General features: G+C 38.4%; 2 protein-coding genes across 7 annotated transcripts in view; both read left to right on the top strand.

Annotated features, from left to right (window-relative positions):
* Nucleotides 1–24,517, top strand: part of LOC132139998 (gastrula zinc finger protein XlCGF7.1-like) — a 136,938-nt gene that overhangs the window by 2,212 nt on the left and 110,209 nt on the right. The window contains exons 1-2 of one of the 6 annotated variants that reach the window (XR_009433698.1): nt 14,133–14,198; nt 14,418–14,523. The exons of 1 other annotated variant lie outside the window; for it this stretch is intronic. Coding sequence is in view for 3 of the 5 variants with exons in the window: in XM_059548766.1 (XP_059404749.1) it covers nt 8,415–9,253 (839 nt within the window). In the remaining 2 variants the exon portion in view is untranslated. Of the gene's footprint in view, nt 1–8,414; nt 9,305–14,132; nt 14,294–14,328; nt 14,524–24,517 lie in introns of those variants that run through there. 4 more of the 6 variants (XR_009433699.1, XM_059548766.1, XM_059548775.1 and 1 more) reach the window with 4 other exon arrangements.
* LOC132139988 (uncharacterized) lies at nt 19,086–21,578 on the top strand. The gene is made up of 3 exons (XM_059548734.1): nt 19,086–20,808; nt 21,022–21,225; nt 21,341–21,578. The coding sequence occupies exons 1-3, from the start codon at nt 19,456–19,458 to the stop codon at nt 21,548–21,550; spliced, it is 1,767 nt and encodes a 588-aa protein (XP_059404717.1). The 5' UTR covers nt 19,086–19,455; the 3' UTR covers nt 21,551–21,578.

The following is a 24,517-nucleotide window of genomic DNA, read 5'->3' on the forward strand; positions in this document are numbered from 1 at the left end:
GTACGGGTCGGATACATGTGACCTGGCCGTTCAGACGGAGGTCGCATTTCAAAAGATCGGATACGTATCGGATTTAGGACCACATACCCAAGTGGCCTGGGTCGCATTTGAAAAGATCGGATCTGTGTCGTTCAGACCGTCATGAAAAGATCAGATACAGGTCGCATAGGGGCAAAAAAAATCGGAATTGGGTCGTTTCAGCCTGCAGTGTGAACGTAGCCATAGCCGATGACCGACATGGGCTGCCAATTTTTTGCTGATATTGGAGCCAATACTGCTTTTGCTCGCTGAATTTCCATCATAAAAATGACACAATGATGATACCAAATGTTACAAGTCTTAATTTAAAAAAGGAACATTTATTGATTTAAAAAAAACTATATTTAACATAGTAAAAACAGGTGAGGTAGAATAAATAAAAGATTTCAGTGATGAAAATACTGAAAATAAATATTTAAGCATAAATAAAATAATTACACTATTGAATATAGTGGCAGCAAGCAAGCAGCATAATAAAGTGCACACTGTACTATACTTAATTTTAAAAGTAACTATTTACAATCTAGTCTTTAAATGCTTAGGAAAGCCATTTGCTCTACAAGAGATTAAGTTAAGTGCACTAAAACGTAGACCTAAGAAGATAAGGAAAATGTAAACCACAATACAGAACAAAAAACAACTTAAAAAGAATTGTGCACAGCATGCGCATTGCCCCACTTCTTTACCCCACACACCCCTCACTGAAAGTACTTAATACTCCTTAGGAAGGTTATAATGGAGGAAACAGAGATGCTCTGCATTTTCTCCCGTCAACCTGTTCCTCTTTTTCTCATATATCTGGCTGACCGCGCTGAATACCCTCTCACTGGGAACCGAGGAGGGGGGTGGACTGAGACATTTTCTGGCGAGTGGTTTCAGAAGGTACAAGAGGGATGCATTTTGTTTCCACCATGCAAGTGGTTGGACCGTCTGTCAATCAATGGCTCCCGTAGGTATTGGTCCAGGTTGGTCCGTGTGCCGCCAGAAGGTTGGCATACATCTGTTCAAGCATGTCAGATGGACTAGCATCTTCCTTCATTATCCTTTATCCAGTCTTTTGCGGTGCTCAGTGTAACTGGTGCCAATCATAATCATATTGGCGCCACTATCGCGAAGCACAAAAACGACTCTCTCTGTGCCGATGTCCCAATCCCTCATCAGACTGAGGAACACCTCACTGATATATTCACCTGTGTGAGAGCATGGCTTTGACATTGAGGACAATTTGTTTCCTTTTCCAGTCACTGTCAATTAAATGACAGGTCAGGCTCATTAAGGAGTTTGTGTTACCAGACCAACAATCCGTTGTAAATGCCAAATAGGGGCCCGAATTTTCTAACGTGACCAGCTCATAGATTTTGTTTTCTACTTTTGTGTGAACATCTTCAAAGAGGTCAGGGCCGGCAGTGGCTCAGTGGTTCATGTAGGTTGTCTACAAACCGGAAGGTTGGTGGTTCAATACCTGGCTCCACCTGACCAAGTGTTGAGGTGTCCTTGAGCAAGACACCTAACCCCAGCTGCTCCCGACGAGCTGGATAACGCCTTGAATGGCTGACACCGCAGTCGGTGTATGAATGAGTGTGTGAATGGGTGAATGTGAGGCAACTTGTAAAGCGCTTTGGATGGCCATGTGGTCTGTTGAAAGCGCTATATAAATGCAGTCCATTTACCATTTAGTGTGATGATGTAACGGATATGCAGTTCATCGATTTATGGGTTATGAAACTAATGAATCACGGTTCGTTGAATCGAAAACAATGCAAACCCAAAGCTTGTAAATTTTGAATTCAGGCATATAAACCCAACTCTCTCTAAACTAAATGCCTGGCCTGGCGCCAGCCTGGCTGGATTTAAATTATATACGACACTCTGGACGAGCAATTCCACAGTCACGTGAGCAGACTCAAAGGAGAAACGAAACACATTCCACAACACACACACACATAAGCACACACACACAGACACAAACCTTTCTTAACGTTCTTTAACTTCGTCATTGTATTACTAAAACATATTGTCTGTGTTGCCTTTTTGGTGCATTAGATGTTTTCTATAATCAAATTGGAGTATAATTTTTATTGTGTGTTAATCAAACTTTAAATGTGTAATTCTGCATTTGAATGTAACTTCATGTTTCTATCAGTTATAGATGTCATTTATGGTATCTTTTTAATCGTAAAAATCTGACTGTGTCGAATCTCAATGTCAAATTACAGAAAGATGCATCGTTTCTGAAATACAATCTTTCTTAAGAAAAATTTTCAATTCTTTCAGCTATAACTCACGCAAGGGGGTGTTTCCCCAGAGACAAAGGAACTTTTTCCCGCTTCAGATCGCGGACGTTTATTGGTTGTTCACGCAAACAGAGGCGTGAACCAGTCACTCCATAAGTAGAACTGACCCAGAAAGTTCCTCTTGTTCGGTCTTGTCCTTCTTGCTCATCTGAAGAGAACAGCCGTTCTCATTGCTCCTTCGGGAGCTTTCATCTCCGTTGTTTTCATTTCTTTTCCATGGCATCTTTTTTTGCTATGCAACCATGAAATGCGTTTTCCAAAATGATGAGGAAGTATCAGCAAAAGTATACTGATTTCTAGCCCTTTACTACTACATATACTTATGGGGATGAGAAATAAAAACCCGCCCTGTCCAGCTATGATCAGCTGTTCGGCCGAGCTTTCGATGTTGTCATAGAAATGTCGGTTGTTTTTTGTCACATGACCTGCGTTCGCTTGTGGCATTCTGAAAAGTTGAGATGTGCATCTCCAGCAACACAGAGGTGCCTGTGGACGCCTGTCTGTAAATAATGCCAGGAAAACGAATGCAGTAGCCACAAAAAACCTGCAAAAATCATCCCGATATATCTTGATGTCAAGAACTAGGTAATTCAAGAGGAATAGATTTTTGAACATCACTGCCCTGTCCTTTTCCATGTCCTAAATGGTCCCTGCTTTCTTCAGTGAAATTTTACTCAGCAGGAGTGGAATGTCAACCTTGACAACCTCTGTTTTAATTAGTAATTTTTTCAGTCCTATTTTAGCTGGAAATTTCAAATTTCTTGAGGAATATACCAAATTCCCATCTCTGAGCAAAAATGGTCTGTTCACTTGATCTTGAGTGAGGTCCTCAATATAGTTCTCCAGCCATTTCTCCTAACGCACAGTATGGGTGCATGCAGGTCAATAATAGCTGATCCTAATAATTTAGTCATGAATATGGAGGCCTTTGTAAACAATGTGATGTTACATACCTCAATATTTGTATCTTCAGTTATTCTTATTTATTTGGTTTTCTTGTGTGGACAGTCTTTAGCCCAATGAAATGTGCACTGGCAAATAGCACATCTGGATCTCTTACCATACTTATCCAGTGGATTAGTCCCTGGTGATGGCTGCTTTGGTTGTGCACTGTGCAACGTTAAGTTCTGTTTTCCTCTTCCTTGAGGTCTTTTTTTCGGTGAAAAGTGCCACGTCCTGGTTCACTTGTATTTTAGATGAAAACTTCAACTCTGTGCAAGCCGTCTGTTTTTTTTTTCGTTTAGGCAAGCCGTGTCCAATAGCTTAAAATCAGAAAAAGAATTAGCTTTATTGCCAGGTATGTTTACACATACAAGGAATTTGTTTTCATGATAGAAGCTCCACAGTGTAACAGAATGACAGCGACAGAACAAAAAAAACAAAATAAAAGTATAAAAAAAGGAATGACAATATATAAATTGACAATTGTAGGCAAGAATATTACAAAAAGCAGTTATGTATGTACAGGTACAGTACAGAGCAAAAGTTTGGACACACCTTCTCATTCAAAGAGTTTTCTTTATTTTCATGACTATGAAAATTGTAGAGTCACACTGAAGGCATCAAGGGCTATTTGAGCAAGAAGAAGAGTGATGGGGTGCTGCGCCAGATGACCTGGCCTCCACAGTCACCGGACCTGAACCCAATCCAGATGGTTTAGGGGTGAGCTGGACCGCAGACAGAAGGCAAAAGGGCCAACAAGTGCTAAGCATCTCTTGGGGAACTCCTTCAAGACTGTTGGAAGACCATTTCAGGTGACTACCTCTTGAAGCTCATCAAGAGAATGCCAAGAGTGTGCAAAGCAGTAATCAAAGCAAAAGGTGGCTACTTTGTAGAACCTAAAATATGACATATTTTCAGTTTTCACACTTTTTTGTTATGTATATAATTCCACATGTGTTAATTCATAGTTTTGATACCTTCAGTGTGAATCTACAATTTTCATAGTCATGAAAATAAAGAAAACTCTTTGAATGAGAAGGTGTGTCCAAACTTTTGGTCTGTACTGTATATTATGTGCAAACTGCAAGTGTACACTAACTGTGTGTTAGATAAATAAGTGTGTGTGTATATACATATAAAAAGTGTAGTGTGTTCCACAAGTATTATCAAGTGTTCATTAGATGGATTGCCTGAGGGAAGAAACTGTTCCTGTGTCTGGTCGTTCTGGTGCTCAGTGCTCTGTAGCGTCGACCAGATGGCAACAGTTCAAAGAGGGAGTGTGCTGGATGTGAGGGGTCCAGAGTGATTTTAACAGCCCTTTTGCTCACTCTGGATAAGTACAGTTCTTGAATAGATGGGAGGGTTATACCGATGATTCGCTCAGCAGTCCGGACTACCCTCTGTAGTCTTCTGAGGTCCGATTTAGAAGCTGAGCTGAACCAGACAGTTACTGAAGTGCAGAGGATGGATTCAATGATGGTGGAGTAGAACTGTTTCAGCACCTCCTGTGGCAGGTTAAACTTCCTCAGCTGGAGAAGGAAGTACAACCTCTGCTGGGCCTTTTTCACAATGGAGTCAATGTGAATGTCCCACTTCAGGTCCTGAGAGATAGTGGTGTCCAGGAACCTGAATGACTCCACTGCAGTCACAGTGCTGTTCATGATGGTGAGTGGGGGGAGTGCAGGGGGGTTTCTCCTGAAGTCCACAGTCATCTCCACTGTTTTGAGCGTGTTAAGCTCAAGGTTATTGAGAGTGCACCAGACAACCAGCTCTTTAACCTCCTGCCTGTAAGCAGACTCATCACCGTCCTGAATGAGGCCGATGAGTGTGGTGTCGTCTGCAAACTTCAGGAGCTTGACAGTAGTGATGGGCATTTCGCCTCTTTTTTTTCGTGAGCCGGCTCGTTTGACTCCGCTCACTGAAAAGAGCCGGCTCTTTTGGCTCACAAACGGCTCTTTAAAAAACAATAATGTTTTGACTATGATAGGTGTGAAAACAATTCTAATTAAATTATTAAATGAAATCCTACTCACAATTTCTTTAAAAAATTCATTGCTTTGTTATGAAAAAAGAATACTATTAAACATTTGCATTTAAATTACAACTTTTGAATGTATAGAAACAACATTACAAAACAAATACAATCTGATTCTGAACAACATAATAACCCATATTAAAGAAAAATAAATGACTGAAAGGATTAAACTGGTCCCTCTTTTTTGGCATGTTATATAACCAGCATTAACTATCTCACTAGTTATGTTTTGTATAACTAGCATGAATACACACACACAATGCTGATCATATTTTTATTTTATGAGAGATTTACATTCAGAAATGCAAGCTGCATTACTTTCGAGGGGCTGATCATTAAAATTATTCCAAATGCTGCTGTGCTTCCGACTCATTTTCCTGCTTTTGTTTTCAAAAGGTGTTGTGTTTTTCCTCCTCTCTCCTCCGAGTTTGACACTGTGTGTGTGTGTATGTGTGTGTGATGGCTCGGCCCCTACCTCATGCCGTATAATTGGTTGACACCTCGTGTATGATTGACAGGAACAGAATGTGAGGCTGATCAGACAGTTGAAACGAATATGTGGGCCTATATAATATATTTTTTTTTTGTTCTTTGAATTGGTCAATTATTTTAAATATAATAAAATGCATACATTATTTAATTATTACATAATGATTTAATTTCTATATGCTATATTTTTTTTAATAGAGTCGGCTCTTCAGATATGCGAGCCAGCTCCCATTGTTCACCTACAAGAGCCGGCTCTTAGAGTCGGCTCATTCGCGAACGACCCATCACTACTTGACAGAGGGGTCCTTAGATGTGCAGGGAAAAGAGTACAGGGAAAAGAGCAGTGGGGAGAGGACGCATCCCTGGGGAGCTCCGGTGCTGATTCTATGGTTGCTGGATGTGTATTTTCCTGTCAGGAAGCTGTTGATCCACTGACAGACGGAGGTGGGCACGGAGAGCTGAGTTAGTTTGGGCAGGAGGAGGTTTGGGATGATCGTGTTGAAGGCTGAGCTGAAGTCCACAAACAGGATCCTCACTTAAGTCCTCGGTCTGTCTAGGTGTTGCAGAACATAATGCAGTCCAATGTTTACTGCATCGTCCACAGACCTGTTTGCTCTGTAGGCAAACTGAAGAGGATCCAGCAAGGGTCCAGTGATGTCCTTCAGGTGGGCCAGCACCAGTTTTTCAAATGACTTCATGACTACGGATGTTAAAGCCACAGGCCTGTAGTCATTTAGTCCTGTAATTTTGGGTTTCTTTGGGATGGGGATGATGGTGGAGTGTTTGAAATCCACGCTTCCTGAGTCTGACGAGCGCTCCCGCTCGCTTTCCCTGTCTGCGCGTTCAGTAAAACGAATTGAACTCCGGTAAAATATATTGTGGTGTGTTCTGCTGAATGTTCAGCAGTTCATCCCTGATGAAACTGATTGCAGGAATATAAATAAAGACAGGACACAAAAACACAAAAAAAAACTGCAGAGCACGTCACAGAGGCAGCCATCCTGTATCGACGCCACAGATCCGTCAGAGCCAGGACAGTGTCAGCATATTATACTTTTCCATCGGATTGTATCACTGCTCTAAATCAGTTATGTGGTCCACCATGGAAACTGAACTTTCCATCAAAATAAGAATACAGGTGCTGGTCATATAATTAGAATATCATCAAAAATTTGATTTATTTCATTAATTCCTTTCAAAAAGTGAAACTTTTACATTTTATTCATTCATTACACACAGACTGATGTATTTCTAATGTTTATTTTAATTTTGATAATTATAACTGACAACTGAAAATCCCAAATTCAGCATCTCAGAAAATTAGAATATTGTGAAATGGTTCAATATTGAAGACACCTGGTGCCACACTCTAATCAGCTAATTAACTCAAAACACCTGCAAAGGCCTTTCAATTGTCTCTCAGTCTAGTTCTGTAGGCTACACAATCATGGGGAAGACTGCTGACTTGACAGTTGTCCAAAAGACGACCATTGACACCTTGCACAAGGAGGGCAATACACAAAGGGTCATTGCAAAAGAGGCTGGCTGTTCACAAAGCTCTGTGTCCAAGCACATTAATAGAGAGGCAAAGGGAAGGAAAAGATGTGGTAGAAGCAGGAGAGGAATGTGATACAAAACCTATTAAAAAATGTGGGGAAGATTCACAAAGAGTGGACTGCAGAGTCAGTGCTTCAAGAACCACTACGCACAGACGTATGCAAGACATGGGTTTCAGCTGTCGCATTCCTTGTGTCAAGCCACTCTTGAACAACAGACAGTGTCAGAAGCGTCTCATCTGGGCTAAAGACAAAAAGGACTGGACTGCTGCTGAGTGGTCCACGGTTAAGTTCTCTAATGAAAGTAAATTTTGCATTTCCCTTGGTCCCAGAGTCTGGAGGAAGAGAGGAGAGGCGAGCAATCCACGTTGCTTGAGGTCCAGTGTAAAGTTTCCACAGTCAGTGATGGTTTGGGGTGCCGTGTCATCTGCTGGTGTTGGTCCACTGTGTTTTCTGAAGTCCAAGGTCAACACAGCCGTATACCAGTAAGTTTTAGAGCACTTCATGCTTCCTGCTGCTGACCAACTTTATGGAGATGCAGATTTCATTTTCCAACAGGTGTTTTGAGTTAATTAGCCAATTAGAGTGGGGCACCTGGTGTCTTCAATATTGAACCTTTTCAGAATATTCTAATTTTCTGAGATACTGCATTTGGGATTTTCCTTAGTTGTGAGTTATAAACATCAAAATGAAAAGAAATAAACATTTGATATGTGCAATTCTTTTCCTCTTTTAGAAACACATCATCCAGCTTAGCCATCAGCGCTGCCGTACCATTGTCACTGTCTAAATCCTCCTCAGGCATTTCCATCACAGTGTAATGGGCTCTTTTTCCAACACTCATATGGCCGGGTTTCATCAAAATTTGGCAGAACTTTATAACTAGCTTCCATCCTTCAACCATCCGCTGCTACTATAATAAATAATAAATGCATTTTATTCCTTTCATTGCCTCCTCTCACATATCTGAAACACTTTAATTGATTAGTTAATAAGTTTATGTCTGTTTCTTTGTGTTAATAAACTGAGCTAACTTTCTTTTACCATTTTTCACCATAGACCTCATGCCGCTGAAAGAGGAGCGCATAGTCCCGAATGTAAAAGAAGAGAAAGAACAATATGAGACTCATCGTGATTTTAAAACTAAAGAAGAATCTTTCAGTAAGCCACAGATTAAAAAGACTTTCTCACAGAAAACAACTCCTAAAACCGGAACTAAAAGTTATTTCACCCCTTTTCGCTCTGAAAAGAGTTTCAATGAATCTGGAAACCTAAAAGTTCACACTGGAGAGAAGCCTTACACCTGCAAACAGTGTGGAAAAAGTTTCAATAGACAGGGAGTCCTTAACAGACACAGGAGAATTCACACTGGAGAGAAGCCCTTCACCTGCCCTGAGTGTGGAAAAAGATTTGGTCAAAAAGTAAACCTTAACAGGCACATACAAATTCACACTGGAGAGAAGCCCTTCACCTGCCAACAGTGTGGAGTCAGTTTCACACATAAAGAAAACCTTAAAGTCCACATGAGAGTTCACACTGGAGAGAAGCCATACACCTGTCCCGAGTGTGGAAAGAGTTTTACTCGAAAAGCAAGCCTTAAAGTGCACATGAGAGTTCACTCTGAAGAGAGTCCTTTTATCTGCCAACAGTGTGGAATATGCTTCATTGAAAAAGGATTTCTTAATAGACACATGCAAATTCACACTGGAGAAAAGTGTTACGTGTGCCATCAGTGTGGAAGAAGTTTCAAACAAAAAGGAAACCTTAAAAGGCACATGAGAGTTCACACTGGAGAAAAGCCTTACACTTGCATACAGTGTGGAAAGAGTTTTTCTATACAATCAAACCGTAACAAGCACATGAGAAAATTACACGGCATATTTTCTACACATTCTTGATCTACAAATGAGGATTCATTTGAGAGAACTGTTTTATGTCATCAGTGTGGAACACAGAGACATTAAGGAAATATAAGATATGAACTATAATGCCATTTGTGCCATAAAATCATCCAGTATCCTTATGTTTTTGTAATAAATATATGAAAATATCCATAAAAACAAATCTGTTAAATAAAATAGTTCTGAGATATATTTTAGAATAGAGTGGATCTCATTATTTTACACTGTCCAAATAGTATTTCAGTTGTTTTAAACAATTCAAATTAAAATGTATGCAGTTTTGCTGATAAGGTGAAGATCTATTTTTGGAAACAGAATGGAAACCATTATCATTGGACTTATTCCAACAGGACAATGTTTCATTTGACCACTGAATCCAGCAGTGTCATAAGTAAGTGAGCGATGACCATTGTTCCTGCTAAAATATTTTGTCGTATCATGAGATATGTATCAATTTTCTTTTTTTGCTTTAAATCCAGAAAAATTGCCTAACTGACCAATAAGCTTTAAGAGGGATGGGAAAGATTCTTCAAGATCTGATAGAAATACCATGGCATCAACAGCATAAAGATCAATGCGATGTTCTAAAGCTTCTGTAAAATACCATGAATAGTAGGGTGTGATTTTATTACTGTTGCTAGAGGCTTCATTGCTAGAACAAGAAGTAGACGATAAAGCGTAAAGTTTAAATGAAGGAGAAATTAGACTGCTAGTATTATAATGTGTATATATAGTGAGTCTTGACTGGAAACTAAACATCTAATTCTTGCCATGTTTTTTAGATGATAGTATACTGATTTAGAGGGTATCTAATCCACACATAGGCAGCAACGTCATTGCACTATGGAAGCACATGGGTAGCGATATTCAATTTGCAATGTAATATGCAAAATGACAATGCACTATGTAAAATGGCAATGCATTTCTGTATTTACATTTACATTTTCCAATACATTTGTGCAACGTTTGGTGCAAAATGAAAATGAAAATTAAATTACATAATTTTCATTTGGCATTTCATACACCAGTTTTAATATGTAAAATGAATACTAATTTTAACGCTTTATAAGTTGCAAAATTAAAATGAAAATGTATTACAGAAATGATTAGATATGTATAACATGTTCAAGCAAAAACTGTGGCAAAATGATCATTTAAATGCTATTTTTCTTAAATGCATTAACACTCACAGTCAAGACACTTACGATTACATTTTCATTCAGTGTGGTCGCAATGAATGTAGCAAAATTCAATGTGCACATTGAAAATGCATTCCGAGCCGATCACGTGTCCGCCCCCTCCCGACACGTCAATCACTGCGTGAACAAGGCGGGGCTTGCAGAAGGTCAAGAGACTCAAATCTCATGAAGAGGATTCAAGTGAGAGAACATGGACAAGACCGTTGGTCCGTGTACGTTTTGATCATTTCGGTTTATGGCTTCAATATTTAATTCGCACTTGTGGGCGGAGCTGAAACGCTGCTTTCATCTGATCGGTCGAATCGCTCCAGCTAGGTCTTTTCATTCTTTCAGGCAGAATAAGAGTCAGTGCGAGTGAAGCACTGTAATGTCTGAAACCCCCGCTCACTGTTAATTAGCATAATATTTGAATCAGATGATGCTAGCCACATAATTCGTGCTGCTGCGACTTGCAAGAGACCCCGTTAAATTATTTCTAGGTTAGGCCTATAGTATTGTATAAATATTGTCCCACTGATAAAAACAGTGCAAATAGTTCTGTCTCCTTGGATAACAGTGAAGTGGAAATAAATATAGTTAAATTTATAAAATAAAATTAAATAGGATTTTTTGGGAAGGTAAGTCTGGCCAGTTATACAGCAATACGAGTCAGAGTCAGACGAACCAAGAGAAAACATTACCGTCTACAGCCGCGAGAGGGCGCTCTGGGGTAGGCTACAGGAGCACTGGACAGCATAGAGCTAATTTTACTATTTTTATTTCAGAAATGTAACAATATTAATTTTTACAATTATTTATTAATGTCACACACACATACCTAGTGCCTTATGACTTAAAAGATGAGAGTGGTAAATGTTACAGACATGGAACTGTTCAGTCTATTATTGATTTTTATTTCCACTTCACTTTTTTCCAAAGAGACAGAACTATTTGCACTGTATTTATCAGTGGGACAACATTCATACAATACTACAACCTAGAAATAATTTGCAGGTCTCAGCAGCACGAATTATGTGCCCAGCTACATCTGATTCAAATATTATGCTAATTAACAGTGAGCGGTGGTTTCAGACATTACAGTGCTTCACTCGCACTGACTCTTATTCTGCCTGAAAGAATGAAAAGACCGAGTTGAAGGTTGAGCGATTCGACCAATCAGATGAAAGCAGTGTTTCAGCCCCGCCCACAAGTGCGAATGAAATATTGAAGCCATAAACCAAAATGATCAAAATGTACACGGACCAACAGTCTTGTCCATGTTCTCTCACTTGAATCCTCTTCTTGAGATTTGAGTCTCTTGACCTTCTGCAAGCCCCGCCTTGTTCACGCAGTGATTGACGTGTCGGGAGGGGGCGGACACGTGATCGGCTCGGAATGCATTTTCAATGTGCACATTGAATTTTGCTACATTCAATGCGGGACACTGAATGAAAATGCAATCGTAACCCCCAATTTCCACCAGATGCGTAACGGCTGCGTTACGGCTCCGGCACGGCGGCGGACTCAATAGGTTACCATTAAAGTCAATGAGTGTATTTCCACTGAATGCGTTACAGCTGCGTTCCGACTCCGGCGATCCGCAGCCCTCCGGAGCAGATACGCAGAGCTTCTATTTTTGCCGGATGCCGGAGCACTCCGCAGCACTACAGGGCAGAGTACGCAGGACAGGAAGTCGAGTGACGAAACAGAACAGCCAGAAACAAAATAAAAGATCCGTTTAATTTTTAAAGTAAAATACACCGCGCTCATATTTCCCCACACTACACCTTGAAAACGTCATAATGGGCGGAGACAGGCTTGTTGAAGTTTTAACCCCGTTGACACGATGGATGAAGAAATGAAAAGAGAAAAGAAAAGAGTTCTATCCTATACTCCTTCGGATGGAAAACTGTTCCTGGTTTGGTAGTTCTGTTTATAGAAACTACATATCGCGCGATCACACCAGAATTCGCGAGATTACATGGGGCATCGTGACGTCAGCTGTCATGACCGCAGCCGTTCCGCAATAAATACGGACCTGGTGGGTATTGACGGACGACGGAACACAGAGCTGTCACGCAGCGGAGCCGTAACGCAGCCGTTCTGCATCTGGTGCAAATTGGGGGTTAGTGTCTTGACTGTGAGTGTTAATGCATTTAAGAAAAATAGCATTTAAATGATCATTTTGCCACAGTTTTTGCTTGAACATGTTATACATATCTAATCATTTCTGTAATACATTTTCATTTTAATTTTGCAACTTATAAAGCGTTAAAATTTGTTTTCATTTTACATATTAAAACTGGTGTATGAAATGCCAAATGAAAATTATGTAATTTAATTTTCATTTTGCACCAAACGTTGCACAAATGTATTGGAAAATGTAAATACAGAAATGCATTGCCATTTTACATATTGCATTGTCATTTTGCATATTACATTGCAAATTGAATATCGCTACCCATGTGCTTCCATATTGCACCTTTTGACATCCATTAAAGTTGAATCACTGTAGGCACTTTAACCGTTTTAACCATGTTTTTAACTACTTTTTTGAATGTCAAAAGGTGCAATGACTTTGCTGCATGTATATATTATTATACATTATTCCATTATTTTATTAAAAACAATGCTATTTATTTGAAATAACTTTTTTTTTAAAATGTTGTGTATTATTATTATTATTATTGTTTATAATTAGATTTGCAGTATTTATTTATTAATCTCCACAGTTTTATATTTCTTGAAAATGCAATATGAATCGTTTTAATAATGAACTTAAATGTAATTGGAATTCATCGGATGGAAAATTCACTTTGCATCTATGTTCGTGCGAATGATTCATGATCGGGCGTCATTTACAGTAGAAGTGAGTTACTAAGTAGCCTAAATACCTGAACAACTAATCACCAGAAACAAAGATGAAACGATACAAAGTGCCCTACGTATTATTTTCTCAAATTCTTCTATTATCAATTTGGCTAATAATTGCTAATTAGTGCATTGCAATGTGGAAGTGAAATCTGATACTGTTATCTTATTTTGTGTTCTGAAGATGAACACATGATGAGGTCTTACGGGTTTGAAACAACATGATGTAATTAATGACAGAATTTTCATTTTAGATGAACTAACACTTCAATGAGCTTTTCAAGCAGGCTTTAGCTACTTTCTACTGACAGAGATTGGCTCTGTGCCCCCTTTCTCTTTCTCTTTATCTGTCTCATAGAGGCTGGTGCCAGATAGAGGACACAGGAACCGGGCTCAAGATTTTGAGACCCTCACTAATCACTCTCATGACCGGATTTTAGCCGAAAAATAAATAGTAATATAGATTTGATATCTATATATAAAAGGTACCTACCATAAAAGGAAAATGGCAAACAAATTAAAGCTGAAAATGAAATGCATCGTACATCATAACATTTACATATGTTCTCCTTTTTTTTGATTAGGCAATATTTAATCATATTAAAAAAGAAGTCTGAAATAATTTATTAAAGTGGTTTCTTAACTATGGCATGACTGTTTTATCTGTTAGAAAGCCCTCTCATGTATAACTCTTTCATTGATAGTTATTGTTAGCCCTTTACTGGATAACATGAATATTTAAATACCTCTGACATTTATTATTGACGTGCTTGGAAATGTATATGGACGTAAATGTCTAGGCCTCATACACACTATGAGCCTCATACGGGACTTTTATTGTGGTGTTGCGGTATGACGTCACAAGTCTGCGTCTGTGATTAGGCTGAGGAAAGGTTTGTGGTGTTTGTTTCTGAATTAATGCAAACCGCTCTAACATTAATGACGGTTATTTTGTTTAAGTAAAGCGCATCCACGCGAGTAACAAAAGGTGCGTCTCATTCATTTATAGTTAAAGTCAGTGTCAAGAATCTGTTAGTTATGAGAGAAACGGACAGATTTAGACATATTTAGTTGGCATTTAATTTCCCTTCTGTTAATGATTCTTATTTTAGTAATGACACACGATTGTGAAGATGGCGTTTATTAAAGAGGAGAGTGAAGACGTGAAGATTGAAGAAGCATTCAGAGTCAAACATGAAGTTACTGAGGAACAAACAGGTTGGTTTTCATTGACCTTATTTACCCAAAAGTGTTTTTCTTTTAGTGCCTTTGTGAAACGAAAAGCAGCAGCAGCTCACCTACATACATTTTCATTAGTTTAAATAATAAATAGACCGGACAAAGGCTAGTGTGGACACAGATATAGTAATAAATAATCGTTATCACTCTTGGACAAATATGACAGAAAATTAGACATAAATTTAAATCTGCTCATGTTACAATCTGTAAGTAGTAAGAGATCTCTAAATATGAGTGTCTTCATGCATCAGCAATTATTTTCTTTCTGCTTCACTTTTTTAATAACTGGAAATTAAAGTATTATAATTAGTAACGTACAATGTTTTTTGTTTAATTGTGATCACATTAAAAACACAAATTCAGTCATATTAAATCTATGTTACAACATATATGGTACTTGCCTAAAAGACGGGTTTTTGATGTGTGTAGTTAATAGATTACACAAACAGACTTAAAAGCATCCTTCTGCATGTGGCTCAACATCCTCACACTTCACAACAGCTGAAATGAGTGGATCGGATGCAGACATCCAAAAGAGAGAAGATCATAGGTTCAAGTGGGACCACATTACATCTTGGAAAAAGGGGGATAATAGGTGCTTTTTAAGCTTAAACTACTTGTGCTATGATTTTTCTCCAAAAATATGAAGCAAATGGATTCTGAAATTTTATATATATATTTAACCTAAAACCTACATAAACATTGATTCATTCAGGCATTTCAGTGGTTTTAAACAGATCACCCTTATGTCAGACTAGTTCACAAACAACTGACAGTTGTGACCTAAATATACTTTACAGATACAATAATCAAATGAATCATTTAGTGCAATTTGCAAACAGATTTAAAAGGTTCATTGAAAATAATCCATTTGTCTAAGAGCAAGTGATGATTTCTACATTTCAAAATATGAAGCAGCAGTGTTTAATGAAAGAGGTGTAGTAAAAAGAATCTCATGCTTCGGAATGTAGTGAAGTAAAAGTTACTCGAAATAAAACTCCAGTAAGGTTACAGACACTTGTGAATGTACTTAAGTACAGTCATAAAGTACATTTTTGGAGCATAACAAGAATGATTGAGTCAGAGTAGGCTTGCTGCGGTAGTTGTTTTTTTTCCCCACAGTATTTGGTCATGCACCGTTTATATTACTCTGTTTGCTGATTTCCACACTCTGCTTGCCTCTTTTGATCTCAACCGAGTGTCAACTACTGCTACTCACAAATCAGGCAACCAACTGGACCTTATTTATACGAGACACTGCTCTACTGATCGAAGGTGTACTGGTGTAGTACTGGTTGTAGTACTGGTTACTGCACTGCACACGTCGGATCACTTCCTCCTCACTCTTAACCTCAACATGGTCCCTGACAAATCACTTACCTCTCCACATGTCATCTTTCGACGTAACCTACGCACACTTTCACCCTCCCGGCTTTCTGCAATGGTTTCATCTTCACTTCCTTCCCCTAAACTGTTTGCATCTTTGGATGCTAACAGTGCTACTGATACTTTCTGCTCCACTCTTACATCTTGTTTAGACACTGTTTGCCCCTTATCTTCCAGGCCAGCCCGTAACACCCCTTCTGCCCCTTGGTTATCTGATGTTCTACACGAACACCGTTCTAAGCTTAGAGCTGCTGAAAGGGTGTGGCACAAGTCCAAAAATACTACTGACCTTAATGTGTATCAGTCACTTCTATCTTCTTTCTCTGCTAATTCTCCTCTGCTAAAATGACATACTACCATAACAAAATTAACAATTCGTCTAACTCTCGCATGCTTTTTAAAACATTTTCCTCACTTCACACATTTTCCACACTGGTGTTTTTCCCTCATCATTTAGACAGGCACGTATAACTCCACTACTTAAGGAGCCCAACCTCAACCCATCTCTTTTAGAGAACTACAGACCAGTTTCCCTTCTTCCTTTCATTGCAAAAACACTTGAACGAGCTGTGTTCAACCAAGTCTCTACATTTCTCACACACAACAACCTCCTTGACAGCAACCGATCTTGCTTCAGAAGTAGACATTCAACTGAGACGGCCTTGCTCTCAGTTGTTGAAGCTCTAAGACTGGCAAGAGCGGAATCCAAATCTTCAGTACTTATCCTGCTTGATCTGTCCGCTGCTTTTGACACTGTTTACCACCAGATCCTCATATCAACCCTACTGGCAAAAGGCATCTCAGGAACCACACTTCAGTGGTTTGAGCTTATCAGATAGGTCCTTCAAAGTATCTTGGAGAGGTGAGGTGTCCAAGTCACAACATCTAACTACTGGGGTGCCTCAGGGCTCAGTTCTTGGACCTCTTCTCTTCTCTGTCTACATGGCATCATTAGGTTCTGTCATTTAGAAACATGGCTTTTCATACCACTGCTATGCTGATGACACTCAACTCTACCTCTCATTCCATCCTGATGATCCGACGGTAGATATTCGCATCTCAGCTTGTCTAACAGACATTTCTTGCTGGATGATGGACCATCACCAACTCAACCTCGCCAAGACAGAACTGCTTGTGTTTCCAGCAAACCCATTTTTTCATCACAATTTCACCATCAAGTTAGGCTCATCAACCATAACTCCTTCAAAAACAGCTAGAAGCCTTGGAGTTATGATTGATGATCAGCTGACTTTCTCAGACCACATTGCTAAAACTGTCCGATCCTGCAGATTTGCTTTATTCAACATCAAGATGTACAAACCTCTAACACTAGCTTGCTCTATTCTTTTTTTATTCTATCCGTTTTCTTTTTATTTATTATATTATTTAAAAGCTCATGCTACATGTACTGTGTTAACCTAACTGAGACTTGTCATAGCACTTATGGGTGATTCTCGCGAAATTAGACTTATGAGGTGTCATGAAACATTTTGATGATAAAAGTAAATGCTATCAAAATAAGAAAGATACAGTTATAAACATCTCTTCATCTACTATTTTGCACATGATTTCAAATTACATCATAAATACCAATTTATTTATTTTTTTCACATTTAAGGGAAAATTTCTCATTACCGCAACGTGTCCATGACTGGATTTGGGTTCTTTGAGGTGGAATTTTTTATAATTAAAAAATATAAAAAATAAAAAGCTTCAGTGCATGTTGTACTATAAACATTTACAGTAAATAAACATGTGGTATTTGGTGATCAGTGGTAAATGTAGTAAAAATAATAAGGAATATAAATGTGTCCAAGACCAATTTTCTCATCCTCCGCAACAATTTTCAATCGTTGTTTAAGTCCTCAAGGAACTAACATTTTCAAGGAGTTTTGCTGGAAGGGACATAATTGACTGTGACACTCAAGATGGCTACCAGGTAAGCAGTTCTTATTTTTTTTCTCCAGATAAAAGTTAAAATTTTGTTTGTCAAAGTACCTACACAACATTTTAGTTCTCATTACCGAAACATGAGTTTGTGAAGTTTTAAAAAATGTTGCCAGTTTAAATTTTTGATTACTATATACCCCATTATGGTCTAAATATAAAAAGAGAGGGAAAGTTTAGCTAACCCTCATTTAGCTTCCACAGTAAGCAAAAATGTTTAAGGTCGCTCATCCTCCGCAACACCATTATCATTCACCGCAACAATTGAAGGCCTGTTGCGGTGGAGATACTCAATGTTTCAGTAATGAGAAAAAGACTTATGAAGGAGGAACGTGCACTATAACTCTTGCTAATTTCAATATAACTTGATATTTGCCTTAAACACTTCTTGAACAGATTGCGTAAACAAAATAGCTATTACAACCCCCCCAGCAAGGCTCACTAATTTTTCATTTTTATGAAGTGCTTCCACAAAAAGGAGTATGAATGCAGTATAGGCCACCTACTATAAATGTAATATTTAATTTAATTATTTAATTTTTTACTGTAAAACAATGTATTTCTATGTCTTTTTTATAAAATGTTACATTCAATCAAGATGGATATTGTATATTTTGTTACAGGCAAGCATCAGTTGAAAAGAAAAGGGCATCAGCCAAAGACAGGCTTGCAAAGCATAGGGAAAAAATATATAGTAATCCAGTGTTACTTGAGGAGTACAGAAGAAAGGAGAGAGAAAGGTCAGGGGACAGGGCGATAATAGGGAGCAAATATAACTTGGATTAATTGTTTTGACCAACACTTGCACTCATTCCCACACAGACACATGTACGCGCACAGAAACATAAGTACACACACACACACACACACACAAACACACAGTTGCTGACATGCAAATGTGAAGGCTGACATAATTGTACAGTATACACTATATTGTAGATACACACACTCTCTTTCACTAATATCACACACGCATGCACACACACACAAACACACACACACACACACACACACCTACCATTCATAAATGAAAAATTGTGTGCAAATTGTGTCCAAAGTTTGTATTTATGTCAGTGCTTACTGCATTTCACCTTTCATTATTTTTTCTTTTTCAGATATCGGAAACGTAAAGAAAATGGTAAAATTAAGACTACTCAGGACCTCACAAGTAGACAGCATGAGAGAAAAAAAAAAATGTGCAAGAAAAATTCGGCAAAATATTACAGAAAAAAAAAGCAAGAGCAAGCACTTCTAGATCTAACCCCAACATCTTCATTAAGTGAGACAGAAAATTCCTTTGGAAATGAAGAAAATAACAGACAGGAACTAGACACAAATAATGAAAGTCTGAACAGAACACCAGCAAAAGAAAGTTTAGACCTGAAAGGGCCAATTGAGGCATCCACCCCCCAGAGAACACGGCCAGTCATTAAAAAAAGAGAGCGGGCATCAAGGACTGTGGCCAAATTAAGAGCAAAACTAAGGTATGTTGAAGAGAAACTTAGGGCAAAGAAAACACAACTGCTGACACTAAACAGAAAAATTAGAAGGCTGGCGGCTAATAGAACAAAAAGTGCAATGCTACCAGCAAATATTTCACAGGGGGTCAGTATCAGAGAGGCTAAAAAGGGACTGATGATCAATAGCAGGCGCAAACAACTTGACAAGGTTGTGAGCATGTTCCTACATCGGGATGATGTCTCAACTATCATAAATGGCAAGTCTGGAGAGATTCGTCGCAAGGGACAAATTTATAGAAAAAGAGCACTCACAGACACCTTGGCAAAACTCCATCAACGCTTCCTTGTTGAACATCCTGAGCAAACAGTGTCCAAAGCTCAGTTCTTTAGATTGAGGCCATTTTGGATTATTAGGCCTAAAGTTAAAGACAGAGAGACGTGTGCATGTAAAATACATGAGAACATTGGCTTTAAATTAAAAAGAATGCAGCAACTGGGTATCATTGAAACATCAAGCCCAGAGGATCTTGTGCAGTCCAGTGTGTGTGACACTGGCAACATGTCCTGCATGTACAGCAGATGTCAAAAATGCATTGAAAAGACCTTTCCCACATCCTTAGATCCTCTCACTCAGGGGAACACTGTCATCTGGCAAGAGTGGGTCACAAGGTCTGTCACTGTAACAAAGACCCTCAAGGATGGATCTACAGAGGAAAGGCAGACAAAGAAAACGGTCCTTGAAAAACGTACCTCATCCATTGAGCGGTTGCTGGCCCTAACAACAGAACACCTTCCAGGTTTTGCCATTCACATGTTTAATGTCAAGAACCAATATTTGTCATTGAAAGCAATGAAAGATACCCTGACAGATGATGCTGTTGCTGTGCATGTGGATTACAGCGAAAATTACAGCTGCAAATATGCCAAAGAAATCAAGGACACCCATTTTGGAACTGGGAATGATCAGGTAACCCTCCACACCGGGGTACTCTATCTCAGTAGGGGCAGAGTGGAAGCCTTCGCATCCCTCTCATCATCTCTACAGCACGATGCAGTGGCAACCTGGGCTCATCTTGACCCAGTGCTGAGATACATACGAGGAAAGTATCCTGAAGTCCACAACCTACATTTCATTTCAGATGGCCCAACTTCCCAGTATAGAAACAAAACATCTTTCTATCTAGCCTCCACTGTGCCCTTTATGCATGGATTTGAATGGGTGACCTGGAACTATACTGAGGCATCACATGGCAAAGGTGCACCAGATGGAGTTGGTGGGGCCTTGAAGAATCTTGCGGACAGAATTGTTTCTTATGGGACCAGTATTCCTGATGCAGACTCTCTGTATGAGCAGCTGAAGAACAATTCATCAGTGACTCTGTACAAAGTATCAGAGGAGAAAATAAAGGCCAGCTGCGAATTGGTTCCCCCCAACCTGAAAGCAGTTCCTGGGACACTGAAAATACACCAAGTGAGTCAACATTTATGTAATTATATGATTAAATATGAAGAAATGTAGTTTAATAGGTAAATGTAGTTAAGTAGTATGTAGTTACAGAAGTTAAATAAATAAGTTAAATTCTCCATGTAATTAACATGGAAAGCAGACCACACCAGTATCTGAAATAATCTCATAAAATAATGTAACTGAGTTATTGTGTCTTTTTCAATTCAACCCTAACAGCTGACATCCACAAAACCAGGAGTCATAAATACACGGGAGGTGTCATGCTTTTGTGGAAAAAATTGCCAGTGCTTTTCTACAAATTGCCACATGTTCTCTGAGGGAAGAGATGAGGACCCTGACAGAACAGAGGCCACCATAGAGGTTGGAAAGTGGGTCCTGGTTGAATACGATGGTGACTTGTTTCCTGGTACAGTCACACAGGTGAATTTAATTTCAAGATTTCTGTTAATGTGTCAATATTTCTCAGTTACATTATATTACAGTACATGCTGTCCAGTCAAAATGTGTAGAGGCTATACAAATGTTTTTAAAACAGATTGCTGAAGGGCAGTATGAAGTCGACACCATGAATTGTGCCGGGGAGAACCGCTTCTATGTACCAAGCATCAGATTTCCAGGAGAAAGGGTCTGGTACTATCGTCAGGACATACGGGACATAATCCCAGAACCACTTCCGGTCACCTCCTCTGCTAGACATTTCTGCATTTTACCTGACATATGGGCAAAACACAAGAAATGCTCATGAATGAGTTACAGTTGAGGGAAAACGTGATTGGTACAGAGCAGTCGTTCCAGTTGTTTGTTTTAGTTGTTTGACCAACTCATAAATCGAGTTGCTGCTATTCAAAGTGTTTTAGCTAAACTAAATTATTTTTACAAGAGCACATGATGCTGTTATATTTAAATGTTCTCAGGACCACATGACGATATGTTACATTGAAAAAGTTCTCATCACATGGTTGTATGTTTAACTAGAATGATAAAATGTATACTAATGGTTGTATAATTATTAGTACTTCAGTGTAGGCTACATGACATGATTCTTAAGAAGAGCATAAGATTGTAACTTGTTAACACAAGGCATGGTACTGCGATGATTACGATAAATGAGAAAATTAAACACTGTTTATGAAATAAATGTTTTTTTAAAAATTGTATGAGTTTTAAATATGTAAAATAGGTTTAAGCATCAAACTCCTTTGTCAACAGTGAATGTGTGAGCTAAATATCATTTCCGAAACATTGATCCTCATTACCGAAATGGCATTTTCATTACCGCAACATGTATATTTTTTACAAATTAAGCAATAATTAGATAATCATACTTTGTTTTAAAATGTATATACATATTATACAACACTGCTTATTTAAGGTCTGCTACATGACAAATGTGTACGGTATCTTTTAGTAAAACAATTAAATAAAAGAAATTGTAAATCATCACGCATGTTTCGGTAATGAGAGAAAATAAGGAAATTACAAAAAATAATAAATATGAAAAAGTAATCTTTCCAGAGTTTTACATAGCTTTGAGCATGAGTAATAAGGGTCTACTTTAACATTAGCCAAAAATACAAATTTTTAACCATATATTTAATGTAATGTCATGTTGCGGTAATGATAATTTTTTATGGACTTCATCTAAAAAAATGTAAGAGTTATATAGGAAATATTTTTTTAAATCTTCTAAAAATAATGGTTATAGTAAGTTCAGACCTCAATCTTATATGTGCAAAAAGAAAATTGGCTTCAAGGGCATTTTAAAAATTCTGATGGTAGACACCTTCTATATCTGGATTTCATGAGAATCACCCTTATATATCATTGCTCTTTTTGTTGTTTTTGATTGCTTCCACTGTCCTCATCTGTAAGTCGCTTTTTACGTACTATTACGAAATTGAAAGTCAATTGAAATTCTAAATTTATTTTAAAACCCTGCATATTTATAGCTCTTTGATGAGTGAAAATTATATATAAATATATATAATCTACACATTGTGGAAGCAAGTGGTAATGATCAGAAAATCGGCAGGAACAAGAAAAGTCCCACGTAGGGCTTTATGCTGCATTCCAGGCAGGTTTTTGAGCCCGTAAGTCACGACTTCAAACCACGACTCACAACTTTGTAATGTTCCAGGCAAGTCACGCCAAACTTCCTGAGTGCAAGGAATGGTAGCTAGATTATGCATTTTATTGCAACGTTATATTGTCCTAAAATATTTTTTTCAATGTGTACCACTTGCATGAACACTGCATCACTGCTGCCTTTGTTGATTTGCGGGCTATGTGACGTCAGAGCTCGGAACTGTGAGTACAGGTGCTGGTCATATAATTAGAATGTCATCAAAAAGTTTATTTCACTAATTCAATTCAAAAAGTGAAACTTGTATATTATATTCATTCATTATACACAGACTGATATATTTCAAATGTTTATTCTGATTTTGATGTTTATAACTGACAACTAAGGAAAATCCCAAATTCAGTATCTCAGAAAATTAGAATATTGTGAAAAGGTTCAATATTGAAGACACCTGGTGCCACACTCTAATCAGCTTATTAACTCAAACACCTGCAAAGGCCTCTAAATGGTCTCTCAGTCTAGTTCTGTAGGCTACACAATCATGGGGAAGACGGCTGACTTGACAGTTGTCCAAAAGATGACCATTAGCCACATTTCCACTGTCGGGCCAGTGCGAGCCAGGGCTTAAAACGGGCCGGACGGGCCAATAGCACCGAGGTCAGAATAGCGCAGGGTTTCCACTGTCGAGCCTGAAGCTCACCTGCGCTTCACTAAAAAAACGCTCTTTACACGCCTCTCAGGAACAACGTCACGCAACCCCATCATTTCACCAACAAAGAGAAGTTATCAGAAAACTAATAATAAATAAATCACTGGAACATGCGCGATCACAAAACGAACATGATAAAATCGGCCTTTTGTTTGTGTACTGTTAACCTAACTGAGACTTGTCATAGCACTTATATATCATTGCTCTTTTTGTTGTTTTTGATTGCTTCCACTGTCCTCATCTGTAAGTCGCTTTTTACGTACTATTACGAAATTGAAAGTCAATTGAAATTCTAAATTTATTTTAAAACCCTGCATATTTATAGCTCTTTGATGAGTGAAAATTATATATAAATATATATAATCTACACATTGTGGAAGCAAGTGGTAATGATCAGAAAATCGGCAGGAACAAGAAAAGTCCCACGTAGGGCTTTATGCTGCATTCCAGGCAGGTTTTTGAGCCCGTAAGTCACGACTTCAAACCACGACTCACAACTTTGTAATGTTCCAGGCAAGTCACGCCAAACTTCCTGAGTGCAAGGAATGGTAGCTAGATTATGCATTTTATTGCAACGTTATATTGTCCTAAAATATTTTTTTCAATGTGTACCACTTGCATGAACACTGCATCACTGCTGCCTTTGTTGATTTGCGGGCTATGTGACGTCAGAGCTCGGAACTGTGAGTACAGGTGCTGGTCATATAATTAGAATGTCATCAAAAAGTTTATTTCACTAATTCAATTCAAAAAGTGAAACTTGTATATTATATTCATTCATTATACACAGACTGATATATTTCAAATGTTTATTCTGATTTTGATGTTTATAACTGACAACTAAGGAAAATCCCAAATTCAGTATCTCAGAAAATTAGAATATTGTGAAAAGGTTCAATATTGAAGACACCTGGTGCCAC

Source organism: Carassius carassius, chromosome 1 (assembly GCF_963082965.1).
Source record: "Carassius carassius chromosome 1, fCarCar2.1, whole genome shotgun sequence".
In the NCBI taxonomy this organism is placed as follows: Eukaryota; Metazoa; Chordata; class Actinopteri; order Cypriniformes; family Cyprinidae; genus Carassius; species Carassius carassius.